Source organism: Podarcis gaigeae (assembly GCF_964106915.1).
Source record: "Podarcis gaigeae genome assembly, chromosome: 4".
NCBI classification, from domain to species: domain Eukaryota; kingdom Metazoa; phylum Chordata; class Lepidosauria; order Squamata; family Lacertidae; genus Podarcis; species Podarcis gaigeae.
Window position 1 is genome coordinate 100602222 of NC_139677.1, and position 27486 is coordinate 100629707.

The 27486-nt window shown below is 47.0% G+C and overlaps 1 protein-coding gene across 8 annotated transcripts in view; it reads left to right on the forward strand.

The window, feature by feature from the left end:
- RELT (RELT TNF receptor) overlaps positions 1-27486 on the forward strand; it is an 86729-nt gene that overhangs the window by 25064 nt on the left and 34179 nt on the right. For all 8 annotated transcript variants that reach the window (XM_083736934.1, XM_083736937.1, XM_083736935.1 and 5 more), the window contains 2 exons: positions 20600-20682; positions 26073-26180. In XM_083736934.1, coding sequence (XP_083593060.1) covers positions 20600-20682; positions 26073-26180 — 191 coding nt within the window. The remainder of the gene's footprint in view (positions 1-20599; positions 20683-26072; positions 26181-27486) is intronic.

Below are 27486 nucleotides of genomic sequence, written 5' to 3' on the forward strand. Positions count from 1 at the left end.
TTACTATTTAATAATAATAATAATAATAATAATAATAATAATAATAATAATTTTTATTTATATCCCACCTTCCCAGCCAAAGCTGGGCTCAGGGCAGCTAACAACAATAAAAATAATCCAACATTCTAAAAACATTCATTATAAAATTAATTAAAATCAAATTGATGGCAACCAATTAAGCAAAATTCTGTGCAGATTGCCAGAGGAGGGGATCAGACTGTGCCTTGACCAAAGGCCTGGTGGAACAGCTCTGTCTTGCAGGCCCTGCGGAAAGATGTCAGGTCCCGCAGGGCCCTAGTCTCTTGTGACAGAGTGTTCCACCAGATTGGAGCCACGGCCGAGAAAGCCCTGGCTCTAGTTGAGGCCAGCCTAACCTCTCTGTGGCCTGGGATCTTCAGGATGTTTTTATTTGCAGACCGTAAATTTCTCTGTGGGACATACCAGGAGAGGCGGTCCCGTAGGTACAAGGGTCCTAGGCTGTATAGGGCTTTAAATGTTTAAACCAGCACCTTAAACCTGATCCTGTACTCCACTGGGAGCCAATGCAGCTGGTATAGCACCGGATGAATATGATCTCGCAACGAAGACCCCATAAGGAGTCTCACCGTGGCATCCTGCACCCGCTGGAGTTTCTGGGTCAGTCTCAAGGGCAGCCCCACGTAGAGCGAGTTATTTATTTTGTGTTTTTGTTTTGGAGGCTTTTTCAGTTAATTTGTTTTTGTGACTGTGTGGAACCCAGTTCGGCTACTGATGGGTGGCTGGATGGCTGGATCGATTGATTGATGGATTGTGTGACTACGGAAATGGATAAAAGCCCCCCCATCCAAACAGTGACTAGTATCAGTGCAGCTAAGGAAAAACAAAATAATTTTAATTTTTATCATCCACAATACTGTCTTATTTATTTTATAGTACAGTACATTGATTATTGCTTTCATTTTATGGATCAGTGGTCTCGTTAGTATAATTCCTGTTAAATTGCTGCTTTAGAGGTTGTTCTGGAACAGATTAATCCGTTTTGCATTACTTTCTATGGGAAAGTGTGCCTTGGTTTTGGAACGCTTTGGTTTTGGAACGGATTAAGTTTGAGAACCAAGGTACCACTGTACAGACGTTTGGGCAATGCTATCCTGATTCATTCATTGTGTCCTGCATCTTTCCCCTGGAACTTCTTATACCACAAATCTACTGGGTTTTAGTTTTGGAACGCTTTGGTTTTGGAACGGATTAAGTTTGAGAACCAAGGTACCACTGTACAGACGTTTGGGCAATGCTATCCTGATTCATTCCCAGTTGCTTTGTGTCCCGCAGCTTTCCCCTGGAACTTCTTATACCACAAATCTACTGGGTTTTAGTTGTTGTCCCACTTTTGTTGTGCTGTTGGGCAAGATGACAATAATGGCAGCCATGTTGGGGAAGCACCACACAAGACCTAATAAATTGTGATCCAGTGTAGGTTTTCCACTAACCCACGACTGTGGCATCAACGACATGTTGCAGAATGAACAGCAGCGAGAATATTATATGCGCAGAAACAGAAAGCATAGCAGGTCCCAGCAAAGGAGGAGAGACTTTTGTAAGGAATGGACCATGCTGAGATGGCAAAACTGACAGCGAAATTAAGAGATCAAAATGGCGACCCTTTTAACAGAAGAATGGAGGAGGCCTTTCATGGAATATTCTTTAAAAATTCCGTAGTCAGCTGAAATCACAGGCAGGATTCAAAATGAAAGCAGCGGAAGGAAAATAATTGTACAGTGGTACCTCGGGCTACATACGCTTCAGGTTACATACGCTTCAGGTTACAGACTCCGCTAACCCAGAAATAGTACCTCGGGTTAAGAACTTTGCTTCAGGATGAGAACAGAAGTCATGCGGTGACAGCGGGAGGCCCCATTATCTAAAGTGGTGCTTCAGGTTAAGAACAGTTTCAGGTTAAGAACGGACCTCCAGAAGGAGTTAAGTACTTAACCCGAGATACCACTGTAATGGATAAACTTTGGGTAATAAAGATCTAGGCTGGATCTACACATATCAGAAAAGCATTTCAGGGAAACGCGTTGTGAACTTTATTACGGGAAATCACGTTGGCGAAACCACGCCCCCACAGCGCCACCGGGTGTCACAGTGTTGCAACGCGCATAAAATGCTTTTTTGCTGAGTCCCTAGTGCAGTAGAAAAGGTTTGAGTGAAAACACGGTGGAGGTGGGAAGTCAATTATTGGGGTGAAATGTAGCTCTTTGATATGCAGACAATTGTGAAAATGTTTGAAATGTTTAATTAAAGAAAATTATATTGCAAAAAAAAGTGATGTGTTGCAGAATGCACCCCACAAAAAATTACCCCACCAGTCTGGGGTACGGTGGGCCTTTACTTCTGAGTAAGCACGCAGAGGCCCATGAAATAAAAGCCCAATCCTGTTCAATGCAGTGTTCGGCTGTTGACCATGAGGGCTAAAATAATTCAGCCTCAGAGTTCAGGGACCTTTTAAAAATGCATTTTTAATTGCTGGGTTGCAGAGGAATTGCCTCGAAATGTGGAGATTTCATTCAGGATTGAACCCGGGGGTTTCTGCATTCGAAGCAGGTGCTCTAACCACTGAGCTGGCTGGCTAGGCTTTTCTGCAGATGGCTTCTGGGTACTTTAAGGCCAATATCTTTGTGCTGCACTCTTCGGAAAGAAATCACTTGTTTTTGCATATTTGGGGGGGGCCTTTATCCAACTGCCACCAAATCTAAAAAAGAAACATGACATGTCACCAAAGGACTAATGTCAACTCTGTTGTTGCATGATCCATTCCTCGCTCATCTTGAACGAAAGGTCGCATAACAGCCATCACTAAGTAGGGCAGTATTGATCGTCTGCTGTAGCCGTAATGAGACCCATTTTGGTTCTTTAGCTGCTTGGAGACGTGTCATCGAATGGCCTCTTTTCAACCATTTTCCTTTTTGCATTTCTAGAATGAATTTTATTGAATTTTCAAAAGTTTAACATAGATTCTTCAAAATACATAATGTTTATTTCCCCCCCATCCCCCCCCAGTTTTCCACGGTGTTTCTATTTCCTGCATTGCAGGGGGTTGGACTAGAGGATAATAATAATAATAATAATAATAATAATAATAATAATAATAATAGAAGAAGAAGAATTTATTATTTATACCCCGCTACCCCGCCCATCTGGCTGGGCTTCCCCAGCCACTCTGGGCGGCTTCCAACAAAATATTAAAATACAGTAATGCATCAAACATTAAAAGCTTCCCTAAACAGGGCTGTGTTAGGTGTCTTCTAAAAGTCCTTGGAATCCCCTCTACAATTTGTACCATGTCTGTCACTTTTCGGCCACCAAGCCAGTCCTAGAGATCTTACTTTTTGAGCCTGCGGCTCTCTTTCAGGCCCCAGCGAGTGCCACCCAAATCGTCTCTGAGCGTGCCTTTGCAGAGCAACAGCGGAGATTGAGTGTGCCCTTTTCTTCCCCTAAGAAAAGATCTGCTGTGCTTGCAAGGGTGTGACGATGACTCTGTTCTTGCTGTGTGGCTGTCTGTGCCCTGACTCTGGGAAATAAGACCTCTCTTCTCTCCTCCTGGGCGCTAAAGGACTCTCCCTTGACACGGCCTCAGAGTTCCCTGACTAGAATAGCCGCCTTGGAGCGTCAGATTTGTCCCTTTGTCAACAGTTTCCTGTTTCCAACCTGCCACCAGGCATGACTGGATCGCAATTTCAGGTTGTGCAATTCAAGATGATTAAGGAAAGCGATGGGAAGGTGCAGGATAACACTTGCTTGATGGTGACACATCTTCAGAACGGATAGCTGGCACCGTCTAATCCAGGCATAGGCAAACTCAGCCCTCCAGATGTTTTCGGACTACAACTCCCATCATCTCTGACCACTGGGCCTGTTACATGGAATGGTGGGCATTGTAGTCCCAAAACATCTGGAGGGCCGAGTTTGCCTATGCCTGGACTAATTTCCCTGTAAACAAATCGGGCTTATTATTATTATTATTATTATTATTATTATTATTATTATTATTTATACCCCGCCCATCTGGCTGGGTTTCTCTAGCCACACTGGGCGGCTTCCAACAGAACATTAAACATTAAAAGCTTCCCTAAACAAGGCTGCCTTCAGATGTCTTCTAAAAGTTTGGTAGCTTGAATGCATAACGATCAGGTTTTCACACCTGGTGAAAAGAAAAGGGCAAACATGGCCAATACTTTAAGGCAGCGGTTCTCAACCTGTGGGTCCCCAGATGTTGTTGGACTACAACTCCCATCATCCCTGAGGTCTGGCCTTGCTAGCTAGGGGTGATGGGAGTTGTAGTCCAACAACATCTGGGGACCCACAGGTTGAGAAAGGTTGCTTTAAGGTGTCCCTTAAAGTGTTTACCATGTGTGCCTTTTTCTTTGAGGAAGACTTGCCAAACAATTTCACAGACTGGGACGTTTCTTTTTCCCCTGCCCTTGGAGAGCGGGTCTTATTTTTCCTACACAAGCTTCCTAAAACGAGAACCGGTGGCAGTTTGCAAGAAGGAATCCTTCAGTGCAGGATGATACCAGGCTAAGCAGGTCTGGATGCTAAAGGACCCCTGACCATTAGGTACAGTTGTGACTGACTCTGGGGTTGCGGCGCTCATCTTGCTTTATTGGCTGAGGGAGCCGGCGTACAGCTTCCGGGTCATGTGGCCAGCATGACTAACAAGAGCAGCGCATGGAAACGCTGTTTACCTTCCTGCCGGAGCGGTACCTATTTATCTACTTGCACTTTGACGTGCTTTCGAACTGCTAGGTTGGCAGGAGCAGGGACCAAGCAACCGGAGCTCACCCCATCACGGGGATTCGAACTGCCAGCCTTCTGATCGGCAAATCCTAGGCTCTGTGGTTTAACCCACAGCTCCACCCGCGATGGTAGATGAACCTTAATTCAAGGACCCACTCCAGCCAGTCGAATGCATTCTGGAAGAAGGCAGAGCAAGCTTGGAGGGAGAAGGTGGGGTGTCGGGAGAATCCTGCAAGCTGAATAGAGAGGCCTGGCCACATTTGGCTCCTGGGCCTGCAGTTCCCCACCTCTGGATTAGAACCGTGAAGTTAATTGTTGCTCAGCTGCCTTTTATCGGCTTGGCTCCTGTGCTTTTACAGTAGCTTGGCGCACTTACAAAAACTCAGTGGCTAATTAATTTTTCTGGACATAGAGATAAGCTGAGCTGGAGAGAGCATTTTCCTCGCTGAAACCAGGAGAAGTAATTGTCTGTTTGATTTCTATGTGTCAGGTGAGCACCAGGACTATTTCTGGGTGAGTGTGTTAGAAGGGTTGGGTGGCGATGTTTTGTTTCTGCTTCTAAGGGCATATGAGGTTAAATTATCAGGCAAACGGCGGCAAGCACATTTCTTCCCAGATCATCACTGCTGGCCTATCTGTCTGTTTGTGTCAGATGTGTCGTCTTGCAAGAGAGAAAAATAGCCTCTCTTCCAACCTAAATATTAGGGCTGGTTGGAGGGATGCAAACATCATTTGTCAACACTTGTTCTGCAGAGACTTTATTACTGCTCTCGTTATTATCCCTAGCAAGGAGCACAAATTGGCATTCATAATTTCCCTCCCACACCTCTCGATCTTACTCTCGCAGTGATCCTGAGATGTAGGTTAGTCCGGGAGACACTGACTGAGCAAAGGTTACCCAGTGAGCTTCATTCGTGGCTGAGTGGGGGTTTGAACCATGGTCTCTCAGGTCCTGTAGGACGCGGGTGGCGCTGTGGGTTAAACCACAGAGCCTAGGACTTGCCTATCAGAAGGTTGGCGGTTCAAATCCCCGCAACGGGGTGAGTTCCCGTTGCTCGGTCCCTGCTCCAGCCAACCTAGCAGTTCGAAAGCACATCAAAGTGCAAGTAGATAAATAGGTGCCGCTCCAGCGGGAAGGTAAACGGCATTTCCGTGAGCTGCTCTGGTTCGCCAGAAGCGGCTTAGTCATGCTGACCACATGATCCGGAAGCTGTACGCCGGCTCCCTCGGCCAATAAAGCGAGATGAGTGCCACAACCCCAGAGTCGTCCGCGACTGGACCTAATGGTCAGGGGTCCCTTTACCTTTACCTCTCAGGTCCTAGACCAACACTCTAACCGCTACAGTGCTCTAACCCGGTTCAGGCACCACACAAAACCTTGGTTTGTACCATGGTTACAAATGTATATTAAGCAAACCATGGTTTATGGTTGATTGTCTACTTTCTCTTCCCCCCTGTTGCCTATTTCTATGAAGCAGGGGGGTCTGCAGAGGTAGAGCTAATCAATTGCTGCAACAACCTTATTGTATCAAAGTTTTAAATTTTTGCTTGCAAACAGCCTCTGTTATCGGGAAGTACAGCAGTGCAACTTTCGTTTGTTGAAATCCTCACTTGCCATTGCAAAAATAAAAGTGAATAATATGCTAAGAAACTTTGGGGTTAAACCAAGTCAGCTCCACGCACATTCCTAGGGTTTCACGGAGCAGGTACTTTATAAAAAGAAGACTTTGTGGTCTATAAATATTTCTGTGGTTGTCTGCTTGGAGACTGTTGCAGTTGGACATTTTTAGCATAGCGCAGAGGATGCAAGAATTGCAATAAATAGCTTGCGCTGTGAGCTAAAGAGGCAAACCCCCTTTTATTGTGCTGAATTATGGAACCAGGACGAGGAGAGTTGAGGGATGGCAGACCGTGAACTCATTCAACTCCAACTGATGGCTTGCATGTGTGAAACAATTGTCACAGGTCAGAGACTTGCTGACAGGACTCCATCATTGGCCCAAACAATCCTATCCAATATTATTAGTTAAGAATAAGTACCCTTCAACACCCCTCTCCCACTGACTATCTCCATGGGGGCACTTCAGACCTTTAGGCCAAATTCAGACATCGCAGTTCTGGGCAGGTGGTAGCCTTAATTGTAGGGCTAACTCCAAGTTTGAGAGGGGGCTCTGGCCAATTTGGCACATCCACCACAACAATAAGGGGATGCAGGTGGCGCTGTGGGTTAAACCACAGAGCCTAGGACTTGCCGATCAGAAGGTTGGCGGTTCGAATCCCCACGACGGGGTGAGCTCCTGTTGTTCAGTCCCTGCTCCTGCCCACCTAGCAGTTCGAAAGCACGCCTTTGCAAGTAGATAAATAGGTACCGCTCTGGTGGGAAGGAAAATGGCATTTCCGTGCGCTGCTCTGGTTCGCCAGAAGCGGCTTAGTCATGCTGGCCACATGACCCGGAAGCTGTACGCCAGCTCCCTCAGCCAGTAAAGCGAGATGAGCGCCGCAACCCCAGAGTCGTCCGTGACTGGACCTAATGGTCAGGGGTCCCTTTACCTTTACCACAACAATACAAAAGCTCTTTTCTCAGTTTTGCCTTTCGGTTTGCTGGCGAATCCAAACACCGAAATTCTTCTGATTCCTCATCTAGACAGCAGGAGATGCCCTTAGCAACCATTTAGGGCCATTAATTCTGCTTTTGCCAGAAAGCTTTGCTGTGAGAACAGCATGCACAGTTTCACAGGGGAGGGCTTGGCTGTGTTATAGCAACACTGAGCTAGAGCGCCCGATGTCGTGAAAGGACAGGGGAAAACGGCCCAGGATTCTCGTTGGGGTCAAGCTAGTCACATTTAGGGGTCTCCTGAGTCATTGGAGCTGCAGTGGTAGGGGAGGCTGGCCGCTTTCTGCGCCGGTTTCCCCCGTTTAAATTGTTTTTCTTGCAAAGCTGTTCGTTCTTTCCTATTAGAAGAAAAAAAACCTGTTCCTTTCCCCTTATCCAAGAGCCCTTAAGTAGGTTCCCTGTTGGTATGAGAAAATGACAGAGGCTAAGCAGAGTATATTGAGAAGCAAAGTGGCTAGTAAGCCTGATCTTTATTCAAGGAATTGTTGCAATAGGGTCTCCACTCACCACATGCAGGAGGGAGGAGGAATCCAGAACAATGGTGCACAAACCCTTATATATTTTGAAATGGCCCACCCTGTAGCCCAAGACCACCCCCCAAAACATCATACATACATCACAGAATCATAGAATCCTAGAGTTGGAAGAGACCACAAGGGCCATCGAGTCCAACCCCCTGCCAAGCAGGAAACACCATCAGAGCACTCCTGACATATGGTTGTCAAGCCTCTGCTTAAAGACCTCCAAAGAAGGAGACTCCACCACACTCCTTGGCAGCAAATTCCACTGTCAAACAGCTCTTACTGTCAGGAAGTTCTTCCTAACGTTTAGGTGGAATCTTCTTTCTTGTAGTTTGGATCCACTGCTCCGTGTCCGCTTCTCTGGAGCAGCAGAAAACAACCTTTCTCCCTCCTCTATGTGACATCCTTTTATATATTTGAAAGGATATATTTGAAGGAGGAGGTCTACAGCAGAAATCCTGCTTTCCAGGATACCTGATAATGGTCACTGATTGCTTTTACCTGGCCATCCTGGCCATTCTTTTGTGATGATTAATACTTTAGTTCCTGAATCCAGGTCACAGGCTCACCCTGTTCATACACAAATACGCCCTTAAAGACAGGATTTGTAAGCAAAAGTCAATGGAGAGGCTTCCCCATTTCCTTCCTCCTTGCAGAGAAATATTTGAGGTCAATTTGGGAGAGTCAAAATGGCTTCAGGATTGTTCTCCTGTGCATAGCTGCCAACTTTTCCCTTTTCTTGCGAGGAATCCTATTCGGAATAAGGGAATTTCCCTTTTTAAAAGGGAAACGTTGGCAGCTATGCTCCTGTGCTATTTCAGACATGTGGTTTATATACTTATGTGTGTGTGTTTGCCTGGTACATTTATGGACATTTGATTTACATTTGAGACCTTAGAATTCTTATTACAATCCTAAAGCAAAATATTCTGATAGACAACCCAAAGGAAGCACCCCTCAATTCAGAGTAGGGTGTAGCCTCTGAAATATTTTGAAGAGAGAGACTATTGCCACAAGGGCGATTTTTTGTGGTGCGGCAGCAGAAGGAAATGGGGGCAATGTTAGCCATGTACGTCTCAAATTTCTGCATCAAGCTGACCTACTTTTCCCCTGTGGGGCAGGGCGGGCCTGGTGAGTCAGCGCTTTTGTCTCTCTCCCCCCCCCCCCGCAGTGACTCATCATTCTCAGCTGTTCTCCATCTCTGGAAAAGTATGGAGCCAGCTGTGGAATTGCCAGAGGAATCTTGGGAATGTGAGCTGAAGGGAGCCACTTTGGAGGGGTGGGAGAAGGAAAACGTTAGACTGGTGCCTGTTTTTGTGAATCTATTCTGTAAAGGTTCCCCTGATACACGAAGGCAAAATTCGAAGCAGAGACCCAAAGGTTCCACCCAGTGGGAATGTGAAATTGTATTCAGTTACTTCCTTGTTTTCTGAGACTTCGCAGTGCGTTACTCACACAAGTTAAAACCAGAAGTGGGAAAGCTGTAGCCCTCCAGATGTTGTGGACTACAACTCCCATCATCCCTTATTTTCTCCTGCTCCGGAGGATAGGACCCAAACCGCTGGAATATCCTCTTGTAACTTGAATCTAACTAAACATCAGGAAGAACTTTCTGATGGTAAGAGCTGTATGATTCCATGATTGAATAATAATAATAATAATAATAATAATTTATTATTTGTATCCCGCCCATCTGGCTGGGTTTCCCCAGCCACTCTGGGCGGCTTCCAACAAAGATTAAAAATACATTAAAATGTCACACATTAAAAACTACCCTGAACAGGGCTACCTTCAGATGTCTTCTAAATGTCAGATAGTTGTTTATCTCTTTGACACCTGATGGGAGGGCGTTGCCCATTACACCTTTGGTAAAGGGTGTTCTCCAACTGGAGCGCTCACAAGCCAGTGTTTCCCAGCTGTCAGTGTTTATACTGCATTTTTTGAGAACGTCTTTAAACCTCTTTTGTTGACCACCAGCATTATGCTTTCCATTTTCAAGTTAGGATATGATTTGTTGTTTAGTTGTTTAGTTGTGTCCGACTCTTCGTGACCCCCTGGACCAGAGTACACCAGGCACTCCTGTCTTCCACTGCCTCCCGCAGTTTGGTCAAACTCATGCTGGTAGCTTCGAGAACACTGTCCAACCATCTCGTCCTCTGTCGTCCCCTTCGCCTTGTGCCCTCCATCTTTCCAACATCAGGGTCTTTTCCAGGGAGTCTTCTCTTCTCATGAGGTGGCCAAAGTCTTGGAGCCTCAGCTTCAGGATCTGTCCTTCCAGTGAGCACTCAGGGCTGATTTCGTTCAGAATGGAGAGGTTTGATCTTCTTGCAGTCCATAGGACTCTCAAGAGTCTCCTCCAGCACCAGAATTCAAAAGCATCCATTCTTCGGCGATCAGCCTTCTTTATGGTCCAGCTCTCACTTCCATACATCACTACTGGGAAAACCATAACTTTAACTATACGGACCTTTGTTGGCAAGGTGATATCTCTGCTTTTTAGGATGCTGTCTAGGTTTGTCATTGCTTTTCTCCCAAGAAGCAGGCGTCTTTTAATTTTGTGACTGCTGTCACCATCTGCAGTGATCATGGAGCCCAAGAAAGTAAAATCTCTCACTGCCTCCATTTCTTCCCCTTCTATTTGCCAGGAGGTGATGGGCCCAGTGGCCATGATCTTAGTTTTTTTGATGTTGAGCTTCAGACCATATTTTGTGCTCTCCTCTTTCACCCTCATTAAAAGATAACATTCAGAGTAACTTTCTGATGGTAGGAACATCTTTGGAGGTTGGGTGGTCAGCTGATGGGGTACTTTAGCTGCGTATTTCAGGGGGTTGGACTGCATGATTTTTGGGGTCCCCTGCCAACTCTACAATTTTGTGAACAGCTTCCCAGTGGCGGCTGACTCGCTCGACAGATTCCTGCGCTAAAGGGCACCATTCAAGCCCACTCCTGAAATACTGGCTCTGTTCGGCCACTTTCTGTCTGATCCCCTTGGCACTCGCTTGGAAGACTGGTACTTGATCCATTTTGGCCCCCGGCCAGTTTTGTTGCTGCTTGTTGTCCTTTTACTCCGGAGCTTGCCAGTAGCCTCTCTGGGGAGTGTCCTTTTCCCCCCTAACAAAGGGGCTTTGTCGTGGGAGAATTCCCGGGAACAATGACGCGGCCCACTCATTCCTGTGCACACGGCTCCGCTTTCTGCATCAGCGACAAAGGAGCCATCTGTGCTCTTCTCCCTCGAGGGAGCGCCGGGGGGGGGGGGCGGTTAGAAAGGCTGCAGCTGTGCCTAGTGGGTGGAGCCAGTGTGCCATCTCCACACCCAATGTCGATGGAGATGGATATTGGTTTGTGCAAACCGTCAGCGGGAAATGCACAATTTCAGCGTTTCGTACAGCACCTAGCGCAGAACGCAGGGACAGTGGTGTTCTCATCAACTGTAGGACTAAGGTCTCCCTTGATTCATCCCTCTTCCTCCTCAATTTACCCCTCCAAACGAGCCAGCAAGCCATCTTTCCCTTGGCCCCTGCATCTAGCTCTCTGGAGAAGGAATTATGGTGTTTCTGGCAGCCTTGGCCGGATGCCATTTTGACGCAGGTAAAGCGTGACCTTTCCTTCCTGTAGGCTTGGACGGTTGGCAGCCTTTGCTTTTATCCTGACACCTGAATATGCTTCAGCATCCAAGCTTCATTGGACGGAGCCTAATTAAGGACATGGGCTGTAAACTGAGCATCTACCTTTTGACTCTTGGTATTCCTTGGCAGGGCTGCTGTGCTAGGGGCTGGACTAATTTCCTTATATTTCACCTCTGCAGGGAAATGCTAGCTGCTGGTTTCAAGGTAACAAGCTCTCATGGGACAGTGTTATTTTGTGCGCCAGAGTTTCGGCTTCGAATACCGTTTGTTTGTTGATTTAAGGGACCCTGATGTTTTAACAGGAAAGCGTCATGCAGTAATGATCCTCAACGGTATCTTCATAATCATAAATTGCTTCACCTTCCAATTTTTATTTTTAGATTTTATTCATCATTTTCCGCTTTTACAACAAACATATGTAAAACTTCAACACATCCAATATATTCTTTATAGCCACTTCCTTCCTTATCCGTGGTTCCTTCTATTTTATCTTTACTACTGCATATCCAAGTTAATTCCTTATTTATTTATTTATTTATTTATTTATTTATTTTCTCTTAAGAACTTCCTTCCACATCTGGCTCAGCTGCTCATTTTACATTAATCCTGGTCCAACAGCACTGGCTACCGATTAGTTTCCAGGCCCAGTTCAGAGTGTTGGTTTTGACCTATAAAGCCTTAAATGGCTCAGGACCACAATACCTCAAGGACTGCCTCTTTCCATATGAACCTACCCGGACCCTGAGATCATCTTCTGAGGCCCTCCTTCATGTGCCTCCTCCTCAAGAGGTCCGGAGGGTGGCAACACAAGAACAGGGCCTTTTCTGCGGTGGCTCCCCGTCTCTCCCCAGGAGAATTCACCTGGCGCCTTCATTCTATACCTTTAGGCGCCTGGCAAAAACATTCCTCTTTAACCAGGCCTTTGGTTCATCTTATTGACATCCTATGCCTTTTTAAAATGTAGTTCTTTTGGGCTTATTGGGTTGTTGCTTTTATTTTTGATTATATATATTGTGGTTTTTGTGTTGATCTTTTCTGTGAACCACCCTGAAACCTCTGCATATAGGAGCTGTATATAAATTATTATTATTATTATTATTATTATTATTATTATTATTATTATTATTATTCATGGGGAATAAGTCTCAGTTGCTACTAGCTGTGATAGAGGCTACACTCTTTCTGAATTCTGGAAACTACAGGAGGGGAGAATGCACTTCTGTTTAGCTCCAGTGTTAGAAACACAGATATATAAGCTATTCGCCAAATAGTGCCTTAAACCCAGGTTATGGGCACTGCCATGGAAAGTCTAGGGGCCTCTCCCTCCCAAGTTTGCAAAGTCAACACGATAAAATTCGAAAAGCACAATGTTTTCCCACTTTTTTTTACTGCTAGTTGATTCCCTGGGGTTATTTCAGGTGTACTTTGTGGCCTTTTGAAAAATGGAAGCCATTAACCATTCCAAATGGGACGCGGGGGGCACTGTGGGTTAAACCACAGAGCCTAGGGCTTGCTGATCAGAAGGTTGGCGGTTCGAATCCTCACGACAGGGTGAGCTCCCGTTGCTCGTTCCCTGCTCCTGCCAACCTAGCAGTTCGAAAGCATGTCAAAGTGCAAGTAGATCAATAGGTACCACTCCGGCGGGAAGGTAAACGGTGTTTCCGTGCGCTGTTCTGGTTCACCAAAAGCGGCTTAGTCATGCTGGCCACATGACCCGGAAGCTGTACGCCAGCTCCCTCGGCCAATAAAGCGAGATGAGCGCCACAACCCCAGAGTCGGCCACGACTGGACCTAAAAGTCAGGGGTCCCTTTACCTTTTTAACCATTCCAAAAAGTAAACATCGCAAATAAAAGGAGCAGCCTTGCTTGTGGGATTTCCCACAGACATCTGGTTGGCCACTGTGGTGAAGAAGAAGAAGAAGAGTTTGGATTTGATATCCCGCCTTTCTCTCCCTTTAAGGAGTCTCAAAACAGCTAACATTCTCCTTTCCCTTCCTCCCCCACAACAAACACTCTGTGAGGTGAGTGGGGCTGAGAGACTTCAGAGAAGTGTGACTGGCCAAAGGTCACCCAGCAGCTTCATGTGGAGGAGCGGAGACGCGAACCCGGTTACCCAGATTACGAGACTACCGCTCTTAACCACTACGCCACACTTGCTCTCAGTGAGAACTCAATGGGCCATGGGCCTGGTCCAGCAATGCTCTCCTTGCATTCTTAAGCCCAAGACATGAGCACAGCCTTGGAATGGGTGCAGAGTGGACCCCTGTCCTTTCAAAGCAGCCCCCGTGATCTGCACGTGCCTTTACAGCATCGCCTTGAGGAAAAAGCGTATTTTCTTCCCCAGCAAAACACCTCCAGATGCTTGTCTCGTGGGAGTGTGGGCTGCTTAATTAATTTCAAGGGATGTGCCTCTGATTCTTCTGGACTGACAAAAGGGATGAGGCAATTAATGCAAGATACACAGAGATGGATTAAGCTTCTTATGCAACCGCTACCCAGAAGGGGCCGTTTCCCCGGGGACAACAGGAGCTTGCCTAGGACGCGTCCCGCTTCGAGGGGAATAAAATTGCTTATAGGGTCACAGGATCGTAGACATCTGGCTGCCCAACCTCTACTTAAAAACCTCCAAGGAAGGAGTCTACATCCTCTCAAGGGAGTCTGTTCCACTGTTGAACAGCTCTTACAGCCAGAAAGGTCTTCCTGGTGATGAGTTGCAATCGCCTTTCTTGTAACTTGAAGCCCTGGGTTCGAGTCCTACCCTCCAGAGCAGGAGAAACAAAGCTTGCTTCATCTTCCACGGGATCTTTGAAGCTATTTCGTGACTGCTGTGATCACTGCAGTTGGTGACAGCAGCCACGAAATTAAAAGACGCCTGATTCTTGGGAGAAAAGCAATGATAAACCTGAACAGCATCTTAAAAAGCAGAGACATCACCTTGCCAACAAAGGTCCGTATAGTTAAAGCTATGGTTTTCCCAGTAGTGATGTATGCAAGTGAGAGCTGGACCATAAAGAAGGCTGATCGCCGAAGAATCGATGCTTTTGAATTCTGGTGCTGGAGGAGACTCTTGAGAGTCCCATAGACTGCAAGAAGATCAAACCTCTCCATTCTGAAGGAAATCAGCCCTGAGGGCTCACTGGAAGGACAGATCCTGAAGCACAAAGAGAAGGGGACGACAGAGGACGAGATGGTGGGACAGTGTTCTCGAAGCTACCAGCGTGAGTTTGACCAAACTGCGGGAGGCAGTTGAAGACAGGAGTGCCTGGCGTGCTCTGGTCCAGGGGGTCACGAAGAGTCGGGCACGACTAAACGACTAAGTAACAACATCATAACTCCTCTCAGTATCCTCTTTTCCAAACTGCTGCCATCCAGCAGAAGCAGATTTAGGGGAGCGTGATCGGTTCGGTTGTGCTGAACGCAGAGCCTTGGGGGATGTTGCAAATATTATTTGAGAGGCAAGCGGATGCTGGATTTTGGTGGCACACGGGGCGCAGCTGAAATTTTAGACCCCAGAGTCTGCCACTAACTCATTTCTACACAGCCTCTCACCCCCCTGCTCTCTGTTCCTTGGCCAGGCAAGTGAGAGACATTAGCAGAGCTCAAGACCCCATTTCAGCCAGGTGAAAAAACACTCAAGGAAGGTGCAAAAATGGCAGACTCTCCAAGTGTCTCTATTTTCCAGGGACGGCCCTGGATTTACAGAAGAGGTCCCGGTTTCTGATTTTATCTGGGAATGTCCCGCTGTTCCTTAAGATGTCCCTATACCCGAAGGAGCATCTCCACCCTAATCGTTCAGCCCGGAAACTGAGGTCCAGCTCCAAGGGCCTTCTGGCGGTTCCCTCCCTGCGAGAAGTGAGGTTACAGGGAACCAGGCAGAGGGCCTTCTTGGTGGTGGTGCCTGCCCTGTGGAACGCCCTCCCATCAAATGTCAAGGAAATAAACAACTATCTGACTTTTAGAAGACACCTGAAGGCAGCCCTGCTTAGGGAAGTTTTTAATGTTTGATGTTTTATCGTGTTTTTTATATTCTGTTGGGAGCCGCCCAGAGTGGCTGGGGAAACCCGGCCAGATGGGCAGGGTAGAAATAATAGAATTATTACTACTACTCCTCTGTAATCAGTGATCTGCACTGGCTGCTGCTTTTCTCCCAGGCCAAGTTCAGGGTTTTACTATTTGCATCCAAATCCCTTAACAACTTGGGACCAGTTTACCTCCCACCGTTCCACTTAGTGTGGCAGCATCTATACTTTGGAACTCCCTGCCACTTGAAACCCAGCCACATGGACAGGATATAAATAAATTATTATTATTATTATTTTATTTGCTTCGGAGATATGTTGGAGGGTATGGAGTTATGCAACCCCCGAGCCAAGGAGATAAGTAACTATGCAACCTTTACAAGACCTCTGAAGGCAGCCCTGTTTAGGGAAGTTTTTAAATGTTCTATTATGTTTTTATATATGTTGGAAGCTGCTCAGAGTGGCTGGGGAACCCAGTCAGATGGGATGGGAATAATAATAATAGTACAGTAAAAGAAAATCCCTATTTTCATCAGAGAAATGTTGGAGGGTATGTACCTTCCCTACTCCAGACAAACCTACTTTCCATCCTCGGTACAAGCTGTAACCTCACGACTCAACACTCGAGCCGTTTGACACCATCCTTGGCAGTCCTGCTGCCTGAAGCGTGTCCAGTAGCCAGCACTTGGGACAAGCGTTCAGTCTGTCTAACAGCCAAGCCGGCCCCGGCTCCCGACCTCGGCTCCTGGCCCTGTTCCCAGGCTGCAACTCCAGGCGGTGCCAGGACCTCCTGGCATCCTGAGCCTTCTCTGGGTGAGCTCAAAGTGTGCCAGATGTGAAGGGGAAGGCTGTTCCTCCGGGGGAGCCAATCGATCAAATTAAATGAATGCGCGGTCATTTCATTGTGGGCTCCTTTCGGCCCAATTAGCCTCCCGCGGATCGTTCTTCACAGCCGCTGGGTTGGCCGAGGTCGCTTTTAATGGCGCAAAGTTCTTTTCAGACGCGGCGCCGGCGGACGGTTTCCGAGAGCTTGGTGTGCAATTATTTTGGAGGTGACTTTAGGGAGCTTTGGCTGCCTTGAGGAGACTGGAGAACCTTCCAGTGGTGCTATAATGGGAACTCGCTTTTCCCCAGAGAGGATCCGTCAACCCTTTGAGACTTGCTAAGTCCTACTTTCAGCCTTGCTTTTAGAAACTTGGATATATGTTTGTTGCCAGCTTGGCGCCCTTCGGATGTTCACACCAGTCGTTCTGCGCATTTGCACCAGGAAAAAGCTGCCGTCTGTGATCCGTGGAGGAAGTGCAAATTAGGCAGGTTTGCATGTGTTTGCCTTAAGCAGGATTTTCTGCTACTCTGTAGGGGAAGGCCGGGGACTGCAAAGCACCGAACCCATACCAGCGAAATCAAATGCAAACCTTATACCTCTAATTTCCCCCCGGGCATTGAAGCTCATTTCTGCAGCCTTGAGGAGGAGAGGAATGGTCTCCCTCGGGTGGTTGTGGACTCTCCTTCCTTGGAGGTTTTTAAGCAGAGGTTGGATGGCCATTGGTCATGGATTCTTTAGCTGAGATTCCTGCATTGCAGGGGGTTGGACTAGATGACCGGTGGGGTCCCTTCCAACTCTGATTCTATGACAAGGTGCCCCACGATATTCTTGTAAAGAAGCTGGTAAAATGCGGTCTTGGCTATGCTACCACTCAGTGGATTTGTAACTGGCTGACTGACCCGAACCCAAAGGGTGCTCATCAATGGTTCCTCTTCATCCTGGAGAAGAGTGACTAGTGGGGTGCCACAGGGTTCTGTCTTGGGCCCGGTCTTATTCAACATCTTTATCAACGACTTGGATGATGGACTCAAGGGCATCCTGATCAAATTTGCAGATGACACCAAACTGGGAGGGGTGGCTAACACCCCAAAGGACAGGATCACACTTCAAAACGACCTTGACAGATTAGAGAACTGGGCCAAAACAAACAAGATGAATTTTAACAGGGATAAATGTAAAGTATTGCACTTGGGCAAAAAAAAAAATGAGAGGCACAAATACAAGATGGGTGACACCTGGCTTGAGAGCAGTACATGTGAAAAGGATCTAGGAGTCTTGGTTGACCACAAACTTGACATGAGCCAACAGTGTGACGCGGCAGCTAAAAAAGCCAATGCAATTCTGGGCTGCATCAATAGGAGTATAACATCTAGATCAAGGGAAGTAATAGTGCCACTGTATTCTGCTCTGGTCAGACCTCACCTGGAGTACTGTGTCCAGTTCTGGGCACCACAGTTCAAGAAGGACACTGACAAACTGGAACGTGTCCAGAGGAGGGCAACCAAAATGGTCAAAGGCCTGGAAACGATGCCTTATGAGGAACGGCTAAGGGAGCTGGAGAAGAGGAGGTTAAGGGGTGATATGATAGCCATGTTCAAATATATAAAAGGATGTCACATAGAGGAGGGAGAAAGGTTGTTTTCTGCTGCTCCAGAGAAGTGGACACGGAGCAATGGATCCAAACTACAAGAAAGAAGATTCCGCCTAAACATTAGGAAGAACTTCCTGACAGTAAGAGCTGTTTGACAGTGGAATTTGCTGCCAAGGAGTGTGGTGGAGTCTCCTTCTTTGGAGGTCTTTAAGCAGAGGCTTGACAACCATATGTCAGGAGTGCTCTGATGGTGTTTCCTGCTTGGCAGGGGGTTGGACTCGATGGCCCTTGTGGTCTCTTCCAACTCTAGGATTCTATGATTTTCCTCCTTCGCTCATAAATCTCACTGGAGTCATCCAACAAGCATAAATGTTGGAAGATTCAGGACCCACCAAAGGAAAAACTGGTTCATGCAGCACAGGGTAGAATTCGGGGATTTGGTCCTCAAAATGCGATGGTGGTCCTGAAAGACCGGCATTGGCTCCCAGTACGTTTCTGAGCACAATTCAAAGTGTGGGTGCTGACCTTGAAAGCCCGAAACGGCCTCGGTCCAGTAGACCTGAAGGAGTGTCTCCACCCCAATCATTCAGCCCAGACACTGAGGTCCAGCTCCGAGGGCCTTCTTGGTGGTTGCGCTCACCCTGTGGAACGCCCTCCCATCAGATGACCTAAACGACCTTGGCCCAGTATACCTAAAGGAGCGTCTCCACCCTCGTCGTTCAGCCCAGACACGGGGGGCCCGCTCCGAGGGCCTTCTGGCGGTTCCTTCACTGCGAGAAGTGAGGTTACAGGGAACCAGGCAGAGGGCCTTCTTGGTAGTGGCGCCCGCCCTGTGGAACACCCTCAGACCAGACGTCAGGGAAATAAACAACTACAGTGGTACCTCAGGTTGAGAATTTAATTCGTTCTGGAGGTCCATTCTTAAGCTGAAACTGTTCTTAGCCTGAAGCACCACTTTAGCTAATGGGGCCTCCCGTTGCCGCTGTGTGATTTCTGTTCTCATCCTGAAGCAAAGTTCTTAACCCGAGGTACTATGTCTGGGTTAGTGGAGTGTGTAACCTGAAGCGTCTGGAATATGAAGCTGTACCACTGTATCTGACTTTTAGAAGACATCTGAAGGCAGCCCTGTTTAGGGAAGTTTTTAATGGTTGAAGTTTTATTGTGTTTTTAATATTCTGTTGGGAGCCACCCAGAGTGGCTGGGGAAACCCAGACAGATGGGCAGGGTATAGATAATAAAATTATCATTATTATTATTATTATTATTATTCGGGTCTCCAGCTTGGATGGCTTTATAAAAGGATTGGGTCCAGTGTGGGAACCCTTTGGTTCTCCAGATGCTGCTGAACTGCAACTCCCAGCAGCCCCAGCAAGCATGGCCAATGGCCAGGGGCGATGGAGATTGTATTTCAGCCACATTTGGGTAAAACAAGGTCCTACACTCCTGGCTTGGACAAAGGCTGCTTCCAGAGACCCCATCTATGGAGCACTCAATTTGCTTGCACGGAGATTAGATGAAGTTTGCAGAGAGGTTAGATGATGTGACAACAAAAGCGTTAATCCCGTGCTTTCCGGTGCAGTTCTCTGTTACTTTCCTGATCTTAAAAAAGGTCTGACCTTTTTTTGTGGGGGAATGCAAGCCCTCTCCCAAGAACCATTGCACAACTTGAATGTGCAACTTGACAAATCCCACTTGAAAGCAGCAGCAGTCCGGAAGCCTCGTTGAGGGTTGGGTTACGATGGCCTTGCAGTACCTCCCAATATTGCAGGCAGTATTCCTTTGAATACTGGGGTGCGGGTGGCGCTGTGGGTTAAACCACAGAGCCTAGGACTTGCCGATCAGAAGGTTGGCGGTTCGAATCCCCGCGACGGGGTGAGCTCCCGTTGCTCGGTCCCTGCTCCTGCCCACCTAGCAGTTCGAAAGCATGTCAGAGTGCAAGTAGATAAATAGGTACCGCTCTGGCGGGAAGGTAAACAGCGTTTCCGTGTGCTGCTCTGGTTCGCCAGAAGCGGCTTAGTCATGCTGGCCACATGACCCGGAAGCTGTACGCCGGCTCCCTCGGCCAATAAAGCGAGATGAGCGCCGCAACCCCAGAGTCGGCCACGACTGGACCTTTATTCTCTTGAATGCCAGCGGCTGGGCATCCCAAGTGTGGGTTGTTGCACCCAAGTCTTGATCGCAGGCTACCCCGTAGACATCTGGTTAACCCCTGTGAGAAGCAGGACGTTGGACCCGTCGGGGTTTTTCAGTCTGATCCTTCACAGCTCTTCTCTTGCAATCGGCATTTTGGCAGAGAAGCTTTCCTTCAGAACTGGAAGGCTCTGAGGGATTGAATGACTTCAAAAGCACCTGAACCCACATAAATAAACCGAAGAGGGGAAGCGTTTTTGACTCCCACTGCTGGAGGAAGCCTGTACATTTCCCGTTTCCTTCTCTTTAGTTTAAATCACAGCTGATAAGTTTCCTGTGCAATTGACTGTAATTTGCAGGGGTAAACAGAGCTGTGTGGGGGATGGAGGTAAACACAGCTCATTCAAGGGAGCTGGGACCACAGCCTGTTCGGAGGAGAGTATAAAAGGCTGGGCCTCCATCAGTAAACTCTCTGTTCTCTGCCCCCCGACAGCTTCGTTTTGCGGCTGCTTTGAAACTGAACCCCTCAAGATGAAGGGGACCCTGAATTTCTTCTCAGCCCTCAGCCTCCTGATGGTAAGTGCGATTTTTCCTGCATGACTTGACTTTGTTGCCTCTCGCGCCCTGTGGGAAAAGTAGTCCCAACAGTGTTTCCACCGGCAATCTCAGCCTCCACTGCTTTGCGAATATTTCCCTTTCTTATGCACATACCCAGATCGGCAGTAAACCTGAGGATGTGATGGTCTATTGGCAGAGGGAGGAGGGAATCAAAAATTCCCTGCCTGTGGATAAAATCCACATCAGCCAGGCAAGGCATCTTAATGGCTCTTTACTGTTGAAAGACCTACATTGGCTCCCAGTATGTTTCCGAGCACAATTCAAAGTGTTAGTGTTGACCTTTAAAGCCCAAAACGGCCTCAAAGGCCCAGTAGACCTGAAGGAGCGTCTCCACCCCCATCGTTCAGCCTGGACACAGAGGTCCAGCTCTGAGGGCCTCCTGGTGGTTCCCTCCCTGCGAGAAGCCAAGTTACAGGGAACCAGGCAGAGGGCCTTCTCGGTGGTGGCACCCGCCCTGTGGAACACCCTCCCACCAGATGTCAAAGAGAAGAACAACTATCTGACTTTTAGAAGACATCTGAAGGCAGACCTGTTTAGGGAAGCTTTTAATGTTTGATGCATTACTGTATTTTAATATTTTGTTGGAAGCCGCTCAGAGTGGCTGGGGAAGCCCAGCCAGATGGGCGGGGTATAATATATTATTATTATTATTATTATTATTAATCAAGGACAGTCTGGATTAGTTGCAGTTTCCCGGTCACCTTCAAAGGTAGCCCCACACAGAGCGCATTGCAGTAGTCCAAGCGAGAGAACTAGATGGTCTTAAAGGCCCCCGCATTCTGCAGATATTCAGACGATCTTGGCCACCTCCCTTCTCCTGATGGCTGAGTTTCTCAGAGCTCTTAGAGGTCTGCCTGCGCTGGCAAGAACTGACTCACCGCCAGTTTAAGATGACAGAGCAGCCCCCTGGCATAATGAGTGCCCAGGCAGCATTTTAGAACATGTGGCAATGTGGGTTGCAGTTCAGACCTGCCCATTTTGTTTCCTTCCCTTGGAAAACTTCCCCTTGTTGGCTGGGGTCCCGTACACAGCCTGCCTGCCCTACCCCCCCGCCCCGCCTCAGTCAGGAGTCTATTTTGGGAAAGAGGGCGAGAGCAAAGCCCAGCTGGCCAATCCCAAGTGGGGTTTAAGTGCAAAGACGTTGATGGCTTCAAAGAGACTCGTCTGTTGGGTCTTCCTGGGTTCCCTCAAGGTTACCATCTGAACCTGTCGTGCCCAAACTCTCTGCCAAAGAACATTTACAGGTCAGGAAGGAACTGCTTGTGCTACAATAAATCTTCCAAATATTAATCATGAGAAGCTCCTGGAAGGACAAAGTGTTTGTCTACAGAGGGGGGTCCAACTCAATGCATTTCTGGACCTCGACTCTTTCCTTAGGACGGGTAATGGTCCCCTTCTCTGTCTTGGGTATGAGTGGTGGAGCATTTAATCACCCCTGAAGCAGAGATGCAGCTGGAGTTTGTGCTGTGCCAGAGGAGGGTGGCTAATGCCTCTCTGTATGAGTCATTGCTCTGTATATTGGAAGAAGCAAAGATCAACAGTGTCGAAGCAATGATTCTTCAACATCAACTTCGCTGGACTGGTCATGTTGTGCGGATGCCTGATGATCATCTGCCAAAGCAACTGCTCTATTCCGAACTTAAAAATGGAAAGCGTCATGCTGGTGGTCAACAAAAGAGGTTTCAAGACTCTCTCAAAAAATGCAGTATAAACACCGACAACTGGGAAACACTGGCCTGCGAGCGCTCCAGGTGGAGAACAACTTTTACCAAAGGTATCATCCTGTCCCCCTATCTGGAAAGGAGGCTAGCACAGAGCAGCGACTCATACTTCTTCTTCTTTGGCGATTCCTTGTGGCCGAGTAAGATTGTCTTCCATGAACACGGTTTTAGCAGTGAGTCCTTAAGTGACTGTGGAGGCCAATTCTGGATCCACACGTCCTTCCACAGTGGGTTTCTGGGCGGGAGTTGATCATGGTAGAGGTTTGCCAAGTGTGCCTTCCTCTTAGCATGTTTCTCCCTTTCGTCCTGAGCCTGAGTGTCTTCAAAGCTGGAGTTGTAGAGTTAAAGGGACCCAAGGGTCATCTAGTCCAACCCATGCAAGGCAACCCCCGATTGCCACCTTCTCCTCCTCCAAATACTTCAGAGGTTGCGTCCACGAAACCTGGAAAAGTCAGCTGAATGGGCATCTGTCTTTTGTGCCACTGCTGCATTTCTGGGTCTTGTTTTGGTTTCGTGGTGGTGGTGTTTTTTTACTGAGTCAGAGGGATGAAAAGTTTACTTTTGTGATCTGCGAAGCCGCAATTTGTGGAGATCATTGATGATGCTCCAGTTCCCAAACTCATGCTTGCTATGGTCCTTGGCTGTGGGCCAAGAAAATCACTTGTGGTTCCCAGAAACTATTATTTGGAGCCTTACTGCACCCAACAGTGATGGTAGCAGCCATTGATAGCCTTAGTAGTAATTCATCTACTTATATACTTCTTACTTTGCCTCCTGTTCTGGAGGGTAGGACTCGAACCCATGGCTTTGAGTGTTATAAGAAAGGAGATTCCGACTAAACATCAGGAAAAGCTTCCTGATAGTAAGAGCTGTAAAACCAATTTTAGAAATGTACCCAACATAATTAAAATGCACAATAAAACAATCCCATCCATACGTTGAAATCCTCCGTCATTAAATTGTGCAGTGGAGACGAGTCATTAGAAGAGAATAAGAATTAAAAACAGCAGTGAAAACAGCTAGCTGAGGAAGTTCAGGTCAGAAGATCAGGGGACCGCTTGCCTTAAACAGATGCATCTTTAAGAGCCGGCGGAATGCCAATGCAGATGGGGCATCTCATATTCCAGCAGAGACAGCATTATCCTCCCTAAATCAGTCTAATCCCTGCGAACAAATTCCATACAGTGGTGCCTCGCAAGACGAAATTAATCCGTTCCGCGATTTTCTTCGTCTAGCGGTTTTTTCGTCTTGCGAAGCAAGCCCATTGACAGCTTAGCGGATTAGCGCTATTAGCGGTCTAGCGGCTTTTAGCGATCAGCTGAGAAGCGGCTTATCAGCGGAACAGCTGATAAGCGGCTTAGTGCTTAGGGAAAGGGCGGGAAAAAGCGGGGGGGGAAAACGCGGGAACTCGCAAGATTTTTTCGTCTTGCGAAGCAACCCCATAGAGAAATTCGTTTAGCGAAGTGCCTCCAAAAACGGAAAACCCTTTCGTCTAGCGGGTTTTTCGTCTTGCGAGGCGTTCGTCTTGCGGGGCACCACTGTAGTTTCAGTGTGGAGAGATCCTTTCTCGAGCAAGCAGTTTGTGGAAAGTCTCCCTGAGCTCATTCTCCATTTCCCGGCATGCTGTGGTTTTTCTTTCGCTGCGGTTTGCTTTATGGGCTGGTTTTGTTTTTAATTATGTTGTAATTTTATATTTTTATTGCAACCGAAGGTTCTGGCATCGGTTATCTGGCTCTGTAGCATCTGCTCCCAATTCTTCCTTTTTGTAAGTTTCCCTGCCTTGAACTTTCCCCGTGTCTCTTGTCAAATGAAAGATGGGTGCAGTTGCCCTCGGGTACCATGCAGGACGCGGGTGGTGCTGTGGGTTAATCCACACAGCCTAGGGCTTGCCGATCAGAAGGTTGGCGGTTCGAATCCCCGCGATGGGGTGAGCTCCCGTTGCTCGGTCCCTGCTCCTGCCAACCTAGCAGTTCGAAAGCACATCAAAGTGCAAGTAGATAAACAGGTACTGCTCCGGCAGGAAGGTAAACGTCGTTTCCGTGCGCTGCTCTGGTTCGCCAGAAGCGGCTTAGTCATGCTGGCCACATGACCCGGAAGCTGTCAGCCAGGAAAGCGAGATGAGCGCCGCAACCCCAGAGTCATCCACGACTGGACCTAATGATCAGGGGTCCCTTTACCTTTACCATGCGGGACACAGTCCTGGTTACAGTGTGAACAAAAACCTACCAGTCTGGATGTGTATGGAATTGGGAACTTGGGAGAGCAGGCATCTAGTCCATCTTTTCAGGAAGCAAAATCCAGCTTTGTAAGGGAAAGAAAAATCCCAGTCATTTGCCATCACCTTTCTTCCATCTGCTTGCAGCAAAGACTCATAAAAACACACAACCACAGCAGTCGTCGACTTCTGGCGACTTCACTGCATGCAAGACAGACTCTGGAGCTTCTCATTCTTTGAGGGAGTCATGGTGTGCCTTTTAGGAGTTGTTCAACTGTAAAACGGGCTCCCTCGTGAGGCAGTGAATTCTCTCTCTCAACACCATCAGAATGGCTTCCATTTCAAGATACATTTTTTGTGTGTGTGTGTGTATTATTTTTATTAAATTTTCTGTTTTACACTTTAGAACGTTCATTTAAACAACCTCAAAATGTCAGTGACTTCCCTTCTTCTCTTTCCGTGGTTCATTTTGCATATCATAAATCCCTGCATATTTTACACAAACTAAACCATTCAGTAGAGACATCACCTTGTCAACAAAGGTCCGTATAGTAAAAGCTATGGTTTTCCCAGTAGTGATGTATGGAAGTGAGAGCTGGACCATAAAGAAGGCTGATCGCCAAAGAATTGATGATTTTGAATTATGGTGCTGGAGGAGACTCTTGAGAGTCCCATGGACTGCAAGAAGAACAAACCGATCCATTCTTAAGGAAATCAGCCCTGAGTGCTCACTGGCAGGACAGATCATGAAGCTGAGGCTCCAATACTTTGGCCACCTCATGAGTAGAGAAGACTCCCTGGGAAAGACCCTGATGTTGAGAAAGATGGAGGGCAGAAGGAGAAGGGGACGGCAGAGGACGAGATGGTGGGACAGTGTTCTCGAAACTACCAGCCTGAGTTTGACCAAACTGCGGGAGGCAGTGGAAGACAGGAGTGCCTGGCGTGCTCTGGTCCTGGCGTGCTCTGGTCCATGGGGTCACGAAGAGTCGGACACAACTAAACGACTAAACAACAACAACAATGGTCAGGTGCATCTTATAGAGCGAAAAATACGGTGCGCTGTTGAATTTATCTTAATGCTGCCCACGTTTTCAGGTGTACACAATTTCCCCCCATATATTCAATAAACGTTTTCCAGTCTTCTCTAAACGTATGTTCTTCTTATTCTCTTATTCTATATGTTAAGTGCAGGTTACCAGATGTCCCTGGTTCCCTGGATTTGCAAATCTGTCCCCGGGCAAATTCCGTCCCCAGAATGTCCCCAGATTTGCAAATCTGTTCCCAGGAAACGTGGCAGTGGCAGCCTCAGCAGCCTGGAGACAACCCGGTAGCGCAGATGACTCTGGCTGGCTTCAGGAGCTGAACACTGCGGACATCAGAGTGCCAAATTCTCTCCCTTTTGCTTTTTTCAGGCCTTCTTCTGGCATCAGGCACAAGCATGCGGCAGTCAAGAGTACTGGAGTTCCAAAGGCTACTGTCTCCCTTGCGAAGGGTGTCCTCCGGGAGAGGAGCCAGACAGGGTAAGCAAACCTATCTTGAGATGTTTCCAAATGCAGCCCAGCTGCATCAGTGCTAAACAGGTGCTTTCGTTTTCATCCATCCATTTAAAATCAAAGTTTCTAGTCCCTATGGATCTGAATCTACTCTTGGAGATACTTGATGCTGCTTTTGCGGGGTGGGAGAGAACCTTGTGGCAAAGCTTACTGGCGTTTCCAAAACCAAAGGGGTTGCTGAATTATATTTCCCCTAAATTATGCAATTATTTGTGTGGTTTCTGCAGGCAGCACAGTTCAGCACCGAATCAGCAACAACATTTATTAATGCCAAGAGCTTTCATTCACAAAACATGCCGCTGCCTCAACATGCATTCACATTAAAAATAATAATAAGAATAATAATAAAAGGAATGCCAGGTTCATAGAGGGAAATGGCTTAATTTAGAAAATGTTCCTCTTTCGGTTTTGGATGCAGAATGAGAAACTGTAGTATTCTAGCATTCTTGTCTATTTATGCTTTCACCTAACCATGGGCAATTAGATGTGTCTGACAAAGCTACAGCCTGAAGGTTTTACACTCGCAATTTTTAGTTTTCTTTTATATGTTGCAGCATGCATTTCGTTCTCAGAACGGGAGCTCCGCAAAGCTGAAAAGGCCTTTCTCTGGCGAAGCATGCTGGGCCACATTTTTGTGGCTGTTCTTTTTAAGCGTTCACTTCCAAATTGCCATCGCGTTTGCACTGTTTTCTCCTAACTCCAGTCAGCTGTGTTCTGTAAACAAGACAGCCATTGAGCAATGCGCCTTTCTATAAACAGGGCCTACTATATTAACTGTCGCTTATTTTGCAGTCCCTTTTGAGCAGGGTGGATTTGATTTAAATCAAATCGATTTAAATCACTAGTCAGTAAGACTTGATTAAAATCTTTTTTTTTTTTTTACAGAAAGACTCATTCTTGCTGGTATAATCTTAATATTTACAACCAGAGGAAGGTTTCATTTTTGGAATAATAAACTTTCAGAGTAGTTTTTACAGTTGTATCAAAAATTACTGATTTGGTTATACTATTAAAAATACATGACAGGTAATTATGAAATTATCGTGAGGTTTAATAAGTTAACTGTTTATATTTGGGCAACTTTTCTGCTGTGCTTTATTGGAAGGAGAAAAATAATCATTTCCTTAACAACAATTTATTTAATTAAAACAATAACATTATAGCATATGTATCCATGTTTGTTAACTGATGTGGTTAAACATGTTTAAAAAACAAAACTTAGACTGAGTTTTAGTACACATGAAAAACTTAAAACAAATTCTTATTTCCCGAT